Source organism: Mastomys coucha, unplaced genomic scaffold (assembly GCF_008632895.1).
Source record: "Mastomys coucha isolate ucsf_1 unplaced genomic scaffold, UCSF_Mcou_1 pScaffold5, whole genome shotgun sequence".
In the NCBI taxonomy this organism is placed as follows: Eukaryota; Metazoa; Chordata; class Mammalia; order Rodentia; family Muridae; genus Mastomys; species Mastomys coucha.
The window spans coordinates 10,848,151-10,860,650 of record NW_022196911.1 but is presented as its reverse complement, the minus strand read 5'-3'; the positions used below and the strand labels follow the sequence as shown (position 1 = coordinate 10,860,650).

At 47.3% G+C, this 12,500-nt stretch overlaps 1 protein-coding gene across 1 annotated transcript in view; it reads right to left on the bottom strand.

Moving 5' to 3' along the window:
- Positions 1 to 5,974: 5,974 nt before the first annotated feature.
- The window catches only part of Pacrg (parkin coregulated), a 447,145-nt gene continuing 440,619 nt past the window's right edge, over positions 5,975 to 12,500 (bottom strand). Inside the window, exon 5 of the mRNA XM_031350758.1 lies at positions 5,975 to 6,451. Within this exon, the coding sequence (XP_031206618.1) occupies positions 6,291 to 6,451 (161 nt within the window). The 3' untranslated portion in view covers positions 5,975 to 6,290. The remainder of the gene's footprint in view (positions 6,452 to 12,500) is intronic.

The window sequence follows — 12,500 nt, the reverse complement described above, 5'->3', positions numbered from 1 at the left end:
CTGGGGAGATGGCTCGGAGGGTGTGGGACTTGCGGTGGGAGTGTGAGAGCCCGAGTGCAGGCTAGATAAAAGGTTGACTGTAAAGGGGATGTAAAGGTGGCTGCTTGTGAACCAGAGGAGGCTGTGCCTTTCTGGGGGTGAACCGAGCCCGACAGTCTCACCAATAAAACTCGGATGAGCAACCTGCAAAGTGACGAAGGCCGTGTTTGCTGGGGCTAAAAATAGACATTCTCTAGTGTTCTGTAGTAACACCCGAATTACTTCACGGCTGTGTAATGTGGGAAAAAAATATATTTCATGCTTGGTCTTCTCAGCCATAAACAAACAGGGCTTGCTGTCTGTGGTCATCATCATAACATACTGTGGAAAGATCTCAGCATGGCAGCCTGTCGGGCATTCAAACCTGTCATGGCCCTTTCGATGGCAATGCATTCTAAGATGAGTTTGAAATTTCAGAGAGAGGATCATATTTCTGCTGTTTGTGTTTATATTCTATTTTTACCTTTTACATACATAGTCTATTCTGTCATACGTTCTGAACATTGTCTACTGAGAGAACATGTAAGGCATGATTTAAGTGACTTTCATAGAACACTGCTTTCTTTGCACCTTTTGTATGGGGAATCAGGGGTGGGGTGGGGGCTGGAGGGTGGCACTGGAACCTTGTTATTGTCCAGAAGTGTAAAGCCTGGCTTTGACCTGACTCTCACCAAGTGGTTTGCCCATCACCTCAGACCTGGCTCCAAGACATTTTTTCTTTTGGGTTTTAGCTCTAATTCCAACGCTGCTTTGGAAAGCCTGCACATTCGCTGTATACTGGCCCTTTAACTGTAACCCACAAGCAATCAGCAACCCTCCCCCACCCCGAGACTCTTGCACTTGTTTTAGGTCCCTGATGTGAATAGGTTCTTGGATTCAGATTTTAAGACCAACACTGCAGCATTTGCTGTAGTGTGCTCACAATCCCCCATTTGCCTCGTCTCTACTTGTATATGTGTTAGGTTACCCTCAGGAGCCCAACCACAGCCATAGGAACAGGAAGCCTTCTGAGGCACATAGCCACCCTGAGCTATGTGGTAGTTTCTACGGTTGCCAGGGAAGCCTACTGCAGTCGATACACTTGAATTTCTCTGTAGATTCCCATAGATATTTTATAGAGAGAATCTTAGTCCAAGTGGGGCTCCTTAACCTCATTTGTGAGGCTCTGTGGTATATGCTAGGTAGGTGGCCTTGGTACTACTGGGGATTCTATTCACAGTTTAAAACATGTCTGAAAGCCTCGTTCTGTGTTTCTACAATGAAGCATTTTAGTCTGTTTGGTTGCTAAGCTAGGAATGGAGGGGAAAAAACCCCTTTAGCAGGATGTAGTCTCTCTCTCTCTCTCTCTCTCTCTCTCTCCCCCCCTTTCTCTCTCTCTCACCACCTGTGTGTGCATATGTGTGTGTGTGTGTGTGTGTGTGTGTGAGAGAGAGAGAGAGAGAGAGAGAGAGAGAGAGCACAGTGTTCACCATATAACAAGGGTGGGTGGCATAAAGCTTGTCATCCCACAGAATGCCTTCCAGTGGGTTCTCTCTAAACTGAAAACATTCTTTTAATGTGGAGAATTCCTAGGAGGGCTATGAAAACCTTGGTCTTGTGACATAGCACCCCTCTGGAATGGCGCCGACTGAAGGGTTATTAAATTTTTACCTTTTCGTCAATAAAGTTCTTTATGGGACATATTTTTTTTTTCTGGCTGCATTTTAATGCCACGTTCCCTGCCCCAGATGCATGAGGGAGGAGACAGAAAGGCCATTTAAAACCCCGGTCTTAGAATGGCCCTATTATGCGTCTCCCTGAATCTGGTGCCACGTGGGTTCTGCTCTGTGCCGATACAGTTTTAGTTGTGGGCCGCTTTCACTAACCTGGAGAGAGACTGTGGCCTGTAGCATGGGGAGGGACATAAAGGCCTCTCCCTCAGGGAGAGCCAATGTCTGCTGAGCAGTGCCCCACGAACCCTTCTTTCAGTTGATCTGAAATGTTTGTATTTTGAATATTTCCTGGAAATTTCCCTTTCTGAATTTAAGGACCCGATTTTCCTTTTTAAGGTTTCAAATATAAAGGTGAGAGTGATGGTGAACATTTGGAAACACTTGTAGATCCTTCTTTTGTTTTGACGACACTTGCAGCTGGGTCGATGCAAGATGACTGGGTTTTGTCGTTGGCCTTGGTACTGACTAGTTGAAATCAGGTTTTTCTTCACCCTCTGGACTGGGGACAACAGTTATCTTCCACAAAAGGGATATTGATGGCACTCTGCTGTTCCCAGAGCTCACTTCATATTGGAGCCTGTTGCTTAGTGGAGACCACAGGAGTGGCCAGGCCAGCTCATGGCATGGAGAACCTGGTTTGAAGGTCACTGAACTTCAGTGTGCCAGGACCTTCTAAAGAGCTGGGGATTGACATCTTGGTGAAAGCCTGGGCTTGGGACAGTGGCCCACCAACCCCAGGGTACATCACAGTTATGTGAAAGATTGACAGGCCCTGTATCAAGCCTGAGCCTCAGAAGTCCCAGCCAGGGCCCAAGGATTTGCATTCCACCCAAGCTCCCAGGTATTCATGCCTTGGCTGGGACTGGGGAGCACACTTTGACTGGGAACTACTGGGCTAGAGTCTGCTGGGGCAACTCTCATTGTCAGAGGTGTTAGGACAAGAACACCTTCTGGTTGGTTGCTATGGGGATATGGATTGAAATATTTGAGTCTGTTTTCCCTAAGAGGAGCCTGTGCATGACTGTGGCCTACTGAGATGACTGTGTCCCGGGTACAGCAGGTTTCTTATGGAGGAATCTGTACAGTTCCACAAAGGCAAGGTGGGGTGTGGAGTAGACAGACGTCCAGCCAGACCTGGAAGGAGACGGCAAGTTTGGTACACTCATCTGTGTGATGTTTATGTCCCACACGGGGAAGATTGCTGTCTTCCTTGAAGGCCCCAGTGGGCCTGAGAGTATGTGTGTGCGTGTGTGTAACTTTAGAGAGTTGAATGCTACCCTTCGACAGAGTAGTGCATGCTTCTGAGTGGCAGAACTGCCAGCTTGTCCTTGCTGGTCCCCTCTTAGAGACTCTGACCATAGTCTGATGAGTCCCCATCCTTCAGGACAGCACCATTTATGAGATAGGGGATTTCACAGAGTGACAAATGTCCTCCGAGTCACAAGGGCAGGGTGATGTGACCCTATGTCTCACAGAGACAACGACTTTTCTCTGTTGTTTTGGAGGCACCTGTAGTCAAATGCCAGGTGAGAAATGAGCATGCTACGTGTAGGTGTGCAGGTGAGTAACCATGGAAATCTGAAGCCATGGCCAGACGCCTCTCACTGCCATGGCCAGGCGCTTCTTGCCGCTTTGTAAGAGCAGCAAATGGGTGGTGGGCCGAGTGAGAGCAAAGGGGCCCATCCACATAGGGAAGGGAAATTCAGGTGAGACCAGAGAGAGGACAGGGGACGGGAAAGCACACACCTGGCCAGGAGCCGGGGACCCTGCTGAGCCCTAAAATCAGGGCCTTCTCTGTGTGGTTGTTATGAAAACACATAAGGTACGTGTTATTAAGTACACTTTTGACTAGTGGCTATCATTTTTAGAGACTTTACATAGTCTGCTGAAAGCCAGGAGGTGTCTGTGTGGAGGACTGAGACTTCATAGCCAGAAACCATGGCTTGTTATGAGCTATTCGGCTCCTGAAACAAGCCTGGCCTAGTCATCAGCCCATGTATCTTGTTGCTTCGCTTAAGTAAGAGGGTTAGCTAGATGGGGTGTTTCAATCCATACAACCCAGGAACAAATTAGACACAGACCACCTAACCCTTTCCTCAACAGAGCAGTGTCCACTACAATACCACATACCTTGAAAGGAAGCCAGTGTCCTCCTTAGGGATCTAATGCCCAGTGACAGATCTCTCTCTCTCTCTCTCTCTCTCTCTCTCTCTCTCTCTCTCTCTCTCTCTCTCTCTCCATCCCTCTCTCCCACCTGCCTTGTGCTTGTATGTGTATCTGTCTCTCCATATGTGTGCGTGTGCTTGCGTGTATGCGTGCATGCGTGTGTGTATGCGTCTGTCTGTCTGTCTGTCTGTCTCAGCTGGAGAATGAAACCCAATGCCCCATATGCTAGGCCTTTCATTTTGATTTCCTTGGGAACTATTCAGACCATAGCTAGACTTCAGTATTGGGGTATGGTCAGAGAAAACAAGCCATTCTTAATTCTGTACCAGTGAGGTAACACAAGAACGTGGCTCAGTCTGCTTTTGCTCTTTTTAATCTCTAGAGAACTCAGTGCTGCCTTTGTTGTTAGTTTGGTTCTTTGAAAAACTGTGAAGGGACTTCCATATCTGGGTAGGAGGCACTGTATTGTTTGGGGGTGTTCCAATGTGTGTTGCCCTGTTGGGGCAAAGCAAGTCATTCTTTGTAGTCTGGTTGTCTTCAGACTGAAGGTTCAGTCGACATACGACACTTGCATGTGTGGGGGTCACCTCTGGTGTGGGTCACTGTCTACAGACAGGCCCATCTGCACTTCACAGTGGAGGGCACAAGGGGCTCAGACAGGTTAAGGGATTTGCCCAGGGCAGCACAGCTAATGAGTAACAGAGCCGGGGGATCAACACTGATGCTTTGGTTCCAAGCCAATACTGGGGTTCCTTCCTGGTCAATCTTCCTCTTGAAATCAGGTGTGTGTGGCAGAGTGAGAGGGTAGATCCCATAGGAGCCATCCAGGCCAGGATCTTCATTTTTGGGGTCTCTTTCCATTACATTACCGATGCCAGGGCTGCAGCTTTGCATGTCACTGGACCTACAGCTGTGCCTTACAGATGTCATCCCTACAAATAACTTTGTCCTCTTTCTCTACCTTGAGTGAGCTCCTGAAAGCAGGAGGTGGTGTCTCAATGCTAGACTCTGTGTACCTTGCCCATCCAATGGAATGAATAATGAACTAACTCATTTGCAGAATCGGGTCTTTAATTTTGGAAACAGAAAACCTTAAATAATTAGTATTGATGATGAGGCCAGAGGGCAGAGTTGGGGGGAGCACATGGCCTCTCCCCACTTTTGTGCAGAAATTGCACTTTGCTTCAGAAGCAAGACATTTGAGGTTAGGCATTTCTGGGTGGCTAAGCCTTTTCTTAGGTGCGCAGACCTCGTTTCTGCTTTATGAAGTTTTCTGGGCTGAGTTTCAGATGCTCAGAGCTTCCTGCCCGGCATGTCTGAGCAGTCATCATCCAAGGATGAATGCCTTATGTTTTGGCTTTGCTTTGCATTTTTTTTTCTGCTCTCTGCTGAATGAAAGGGTACGTGTCCTTTGTCTTTTCTGGACTCGATAAAATTCCAAAATCATGTCACCAGACTCATGTTCTCATGGAACTGTGAGACCAGAGCAACTGGGAGGAAGCAGGGGTCAGGGGAGATGCGCTAGGGTCAACAGCGACCCTTGCCAGGCATTGTTAGGAGGCACACGGCCATGCTCAGGGACGGTGAGATGACCTGAACCAACTGCTAGGCAACATTTTGTCAACAGCATGTTCAGCCCAGAGATGTCCTGAACTGTACAGCCATCCTCACGATGGTGGAGCGAGGATTCCAGCCAGGTTCTCTCCTTAGAATTGGGTTGCAAACCTAGTATTTCACACCTTCAGCTCCAGCCCCTCCCCAGACTTCTCATCTTCAGCCAGATAACAAACTGCGAAGGCCCTGGAGCCCGCATCACTGGTCGGTTAGAACCATTCACTATGGCTATAGTATAGCTTATAATGGACTGCAAAGTTTTTCTGCTGTAATTGGGGTATACGTTCAACGGTTTTATCGAGTGCCAGAGCACAACACCACTCGAGTGATGTTTCTCTTCCCATGACAGACGCCTATTAAGCTTTCAGCACAGACTCTTCCTTACAGCCCATGACATGGCCCTCGGGCAGGCAGACATAGCTCGGCAAAGGGTGAACTGCATATGAGAATTATGGTTTTATTGTCTATGCAACCGAAGGTTTAACTGGGACTCCTGCCTCCATCTGAGCTGGATAAAGAAGCAATTCTCCTTGTGGGAGGAAAAAAAAAAGCACAGTACACTATTGTAATCTAAGAAACAGGCACTATTTATGAACTGGAAAGCCTTGCTCTCGATAGGGCTAACAGTCTTTTGGCCCAGAAGCTACTGTGTTTGCAGCTGTAGAAAGAGAGCTGTAGAAGTCACAAGTAATGAGATGCTAGGACATTGGGGACAGACGGTTGTTATACCGAGGGAGGCTCCCTCCTGCAGCTGCCTGGTCAGTTCAGCAAGCACGACTCGTAGGTGGGCACCATGTATTTGATGTTGATGAAGGCGTCCTCTCCTCCGTAGCGCTCGAAGGCTTCCAGGGTCTCCTGGATCAGGTCGCCAATGTTCTCCCTCTTCTGCTGGCTGTAGTCGATGCCATCCCCGGAGTTCACTGGATCAGGCAAAGAAACAAAGACGCAGTTATTTCTGTGCAGTGTCCCCAGAGTTCCACCCCACAGGCCAGGCATTTCTCGAGCACCTGTTAGGAGCCACTGACAGGTTACACTTTCACGTTATCTTGTTGAAATTTGAGGCTGATGGCAACTCCACAAAAATACCAAATTGTGTATGATGGTGATGCCATGCCTGAGATCCTAGCGTCACCAAGCTGAGGCAGGAGGATCACTATAAGTTTGAGGCTAGCCTGGGCTACATAATAAGACTCCCCTTCTTTTTTAAAAAGCCAAAAAACCAATGAGCCAGCCCTTAAGCAAAGGAGGAGAGTAACAAAACTCAAATCCAGGGCAGAGCTAGTGAAAATGAATCTAAAATAGACAAGTGTGAGAGAATCATAGGACAAGCTCCCTTTCCAGGCAGGAGACCTTCTCCACATCTCAGCCCAGTGCACACAACAGAGGGACTGTCTGTGCTTAGACCAGGCAGGTAGCCCCACATAGCTTACAATAGGCAGGCTGGAGAAGGATGGGCTCAGCTTAGAGCTGTGGCCCATGCCTTTGCAGCTTTGTGGACATGGTGAGTCTTTCTCTTGAGGGTTGGGGACCCCAGGGTCCCACCGTTATTCTCAAAACTTTGCTGTGGCTGCTTCTGGGTGACATAGGACATTTGATGGCCCATCTTAGGGTCACGGCATGCGACCTTTCAGGGAGCTATTGTTGCCAGTTCTGGAGCTTGCCAAGTCCAGGGAGACCCTACTGCAGCCCATCCTCCTGCAGCCTGCACTTGACCATTGTGCCTGCCTTGCTGGTGCCATGAAAGACTGGAGTCCTAGGTGGCCTTGGCAGGCCTTACAAACCTTCAATTCTAATTCCTACTGTGAAAACTCGGGCTGCAGCTACTTGGACAAAAGGTCCCCGACAGCACCTAGACTGTGAGATATCTGGAGGAGTCCCAGTCCTGACAGAGGCGCACCCCCTGTGCACCCTCCAGACTCCAGCATTGTCATGGTTTCTGTCTACAGAGTCATTAACATGGTTTTTGCTGCATCCACAGGTTTCTGAGGGCTTCAGTGTCCCTGTCCCCAGAAGGGAGACATTATTGCATTTAGAGAAGTTGCTCTCATTGCCTGGTGACATAGGAGGGGACGACAAGTTGGGCTTCTAGGAGACAGAGGGATGAAGAGGTAAGCGAGGGCCAGAGGGTGTGCTGGGCCAGGGAGCACAGCCCATCCTGAAGTATCCACCTCGAAGAGGAATGGTTCACTTTGCTCATACCTCAGGTGAGCAAATGTTTACCCCACTTGATGTAAAAACACTGGAGGTTAAATTGGTGCTCCAGACTCCCTATCCCAAGTTACTTGGGGACTTTTCAAAAGGATCAGGTAATGGTTCAGACCAGAGCAAGGATAACAATTAGGACCCCACACAGCACAGACAGGCACTACTTTCATCTGATGTTTTTCCAGAAACTTCTTAGAGAAATAGTACTGTCTGAGATAATACAGAAAAAAAAAAACTGTCCTTCTGACCGCTTTGGTAAGAGTGAAGGCAGGTAGAAATACAGAAAAGTTGCAAAAGTGGAGTCTTACAACTGTGGCACGTATTAATTTATTCTATAAGGTGAACTTGCAAAGGTTTACAAAACTGCAATTGGGAGACTTTTCTCCCCACGGTAAATACCTTGTGTAATGGATTTCAACCCATTTAAAGCTTGACTCACTAAGTGGCTGGTTATTCAAAATGTCAAACACATGGGACACTTCCATGAACACTGCTCAAGACCCATATTTATCACGTGGAAAGAATATCACCAAGAGAGAAGCATAGTAAAGATTCCTGTCATATTTTTGAAAAAAAAGCATAAATATCAATAAGAAAACAAAGCACAGGTAAATACATATTTAAGCAAACAGACTACCATCATCTTCATCATTGAAGATTGGCATGGTGCACCGTAAGAAGAAAGGGTACTGTTAGGAATGGCCACACAAGGGGATAATGTGATGAGTCTGCCAATAGGAGAGGGTCCTGGAGTTGAGACCCAGATGCTTGGGTTTGGCAGGGATGGAGGTGTGAGGGGAAAAATGGTCAGAAACAAAGAAGGGGGGCAGAAAGTCAGGTACCAACAGTCAGGTGAAGCTACAGGAGAGCATACACTGTGTGCTAAGGTTGATGGTAAGTTCTGTCCTTAGGAATGAGGCCAATATCCCAGAAGTCCACGTGGAGTGAAAAGTGTCCCAGAGGTCTTGAGATAATCTCTGTGTCCTTCTGCTCCCAAAATGACATTCCTTGTAAGTACCAGCCCGTAATCTTTCCTATAGCTAGTGATCTCTCACACAGTTAGGGAGAAATAGACAGGCTCTGTTTGCCTGGGACAGTTGAACCTGCACCACTCCCTGCCCCACAGGCACCTGGAAAATCAAATTGGTGATGCTGGGCTGTGACAGCTTTGGTCCAGCTCCTTTTAGACAAAGATCCATGGATTAATCATTGGTAAATAGCGCCTTTTGTTGTGCCCAAAAGGTCAAAGACTGAATGGGTCACAGGACAGGCACATTTTCCCAATGTAGCTGAGGGGGCTTGGGAAGTCGGAGCACAATAGAGAGCTTAACACACCCTAGGCTTCACTCCCTTTCAGAGCATAGCAGTGACAAACAACACTTTATTCCATGTTCTTGCTTTTTAAAAAATATTTAGTTGTGGGAGTAGGCTCTGTTGGCTTTGTTTGTCTCGAACTGTACCAATCCCAGTGATAAAAGAATGGAATAGCATAGAAGTCACTTGTTCGGAAGGGAGTTGGAGTCTCACTGTTCTGTGGTTGCAGAGTGTGTATCATGGGGGCAGACAGAGACAGAAAAGCTAAACATAAATCAAGAGCCCTCATCTTGTTCTGCATGTTGTAATGACGACGGGCCAGGCTAATGCTAAGCTATATTGACAGACAGGTGGGGGTGTGATCTCCATTTTGAAACTTATGCTTTTCTCACCGTTTCTAGAGAAGCAGGAGTCGAGGTGACTCGTTTGAGCTCCCTGCTTTAAATGCAGACAATGCCACTGGGAAATGTGTTTGTGAGAACAGGACCCTTAAAATAACAACAGCAACGTCAACCAGGTGGTTATTTACAATTGCCAGCTCTGATTAGGAGCTGATATTACTATTTAGGAAGTGGGGCACCTACTTTAAGTTCAGATGGTTGGGATGGGACATTGATGATGGAAAACATATGTTTTATTTATAACCAAAATGAGTGGAACTTGTGTGGAGGGTGCAAGGCAGGTTTGTGCCCCATAAGAAGGACATTCAAACAGCTGAAGGAGGGAGAGGGGCTCTTCTTAGAGATGCTGGCATGCAGGAGTCAGGCAACAGCCTCCCAGAGACAGTTCCCAGTTATTCAAACTCCATTTAGCACTTTGGATGTTGAGTCGGCTCTGATTATCTGAGAAACCTGCTTCAGCATTAAACACATTCAAACTCCTCTCTTGTCTAATCCCTTTGAAATGGCTCCCATCCATAGGCTACTTCTTGGCCTTTTTCAGGTCATGGCAAGACATGGATACCTCCTGTCTGCCCACTGATGGCATCTTTCTCGTGCAGAGGCTCAGCTTATGCCTGTCTCTAGGGCCCAAGGCAAAGTGCAGTTACATAAGACACATTTACGTTTCACACAGATATCTGCTACTCAGTGGACACGGGCCAACAGCAGGCAGAGATCATGTAGAATTTTGATAAAACATCCCCACTGTAGTTTCAATTTCTAGACTGGAGAAGCCCATTCTTCTCCTTTATTTAGTTACTACTTTACAAAAAGGAAGAAGCACAGTCAGGGGTGAGCGATTCAAAGCAGAAAGGCAGGCCAGTTTTAGCGGGAGCAGGCATGCACACTTTTCTTAAGCCAGGTTTGGGATTGGCTTTGAAGCCTTGCTCCTTGGGGCAGAGCTCACCCCTGGCCTTGGCAGGATCTGCAGCTAATGTTACAGGGTGTTCTTTGTGCACAGGGAAAGCTCTGCCTGGGCCCTGCAGGATGAAGGGATACATGAATACATCAGGCCCGTGCCTCTTGGGGAGCTCCCCAGTTGGGGAAGGAAGTCTCATAGGCTACCTTTATACAGAGCACATGATCACCAGCACGCACACGGGAACACACATGGCTCCTGAAGCCAGGCCTTACAGTTGCTGCCCACTGGACATGGTCTCTGAGAGAACTCTGGCCCATTTCCTTTAGCTAGGTGCCTACGGGAATCTTAGGTGAGAGGCAGGAAAAGCAAATCAAGAATATGTGGATGGTCAAGAATATGAGGCTCAGAGAATACTCCACTCCAGATTTAGATTTTTCTGTTTTGAATGCTGTTTTTGGTAATACTCTTGAATGGCAAATGGAAAGATAAGTCTCGGGAGCAGTCACAGCCACTGTTACTTGGAAATAAAAGCCTTATTTAAATCACAAGGGACATACAGAAAACAAATAAATGCTGGCTTCAGGTCCTTCCCTGACACAGAAAAGGATAAACTCTGTTGGCTCTTTCTGACACTGACTAATAAAAAGGCCCATTTTAAGAAAGAAGCATCTTTGTTAACTTTGACACATCATGGCCCCAGGCTGCAGAGGCCTAGCTCTCAGAACTAATCAGGGCAGGATCACACAGCTGGGGGCAATGCCACCAGTGAGGATGACAAATAGGTGCCTACCCTACCTCTACCCTTTGGGCCTGCAATGGCCTTAAACATTTTGTAAGAGCCAGGGGATATGTGGAGATGAGGAGTGAGATGGCTCACTTGGTCAAGACACTTGCCACCAATCCCCTGATGACGCGAGATCTGCAGGAAGGAAACCGAGAACCGATTTCCACAATCTGTCCTCTGACCTCCACATGCGCTGTGGCATACCCCTACCTCTACACATCCAAAACCTAAAACTGAAAGTTAAATAATAAATGTGCTAAAAATGCTGAAAGCAAACAAGAACAGAACTCCAGATGAGGGGGAACTCTGACGATGCCTAGACTTTTGTTCCCCTCTCTCCTTGCCCAATTTGCTAGCTTCTAGAAGTTCTGGCTTTCTGTAACTCAGGGAGCTTAATAAGAAAAGGGATTGGTGTTGCCTCCCAAGAGTCTGATAGACCTTGAAATAACTGAAGAAGTCAGGAAGTATGCCAGGGATAGAGAGAGCAGTGAGCAGGCAGAGCCAAGCTGGCCTTTGCCCTGAGCAGCACCAGTTGGGGAAGGAAACTGACTCTCTCACACCAGGGGCTGAATGACAGCTGGAAAGCAGGCTTTGAAATAGAGCGCTGCTGAGCATCATGGTCTGGCAACGCCTTCCATTCCCGTCTGCCTTGCTGGTGTGTGGAAAGCATGCTGTCACAATAAGCCATTTTGCACACAGAAGACTTGAATGTGACCAGAGGTCAAATCCAGATCGAAGCTTTCCCCAGTGAGGGAGTGTTCAATATGAAACAAAGTCCAAGGTGCCTTTGGACATCAAGGCTGTGGGTGCTGGTCTCAGAGGACAGCCAGGACTCTTGTCTGTTGTGGCTGAGTGAGCTTGCTCAAGTAACACGAAGTGGAATTGAAAATACATCAATGGAAAAAAATTGCAATTGTTTCTGGATCAGAAAAGGCATGCGTCTGGCTCTTTGTTTTGTTTTGTTTTGTTTTTTTGAGACAGGGTTTCTCTGTGTAGCCCTGGCTGTTCTGGAACTCACTCTGTAGACCAGGCTGGCCTCGAACCCAGAAATCTGCTTGTCTCTGCCTCCCAAGTGCTGGGATTAAAGGTGTGCGCCACCACTGCCTGGCATGCATCTGGTTCTTGATGAAATTAAAAGTCCCTGTGTCCTCTTGGGACATGGTGGCATATATGTCTATAGACTTAGAGGGAGCAGGATACCAAGTTCAAGGCCAAGCTAGGTATAATGAAATCCAATAAAATAAAAGCAAAAAAGAAGACTTGTAATTTTGCTATTTACCTATCTATCTATCTATCATCTATCTATCTATCTCTATCTATCTATCTATCATCTATCATCTATCTATCATCTATCATCTATCTAT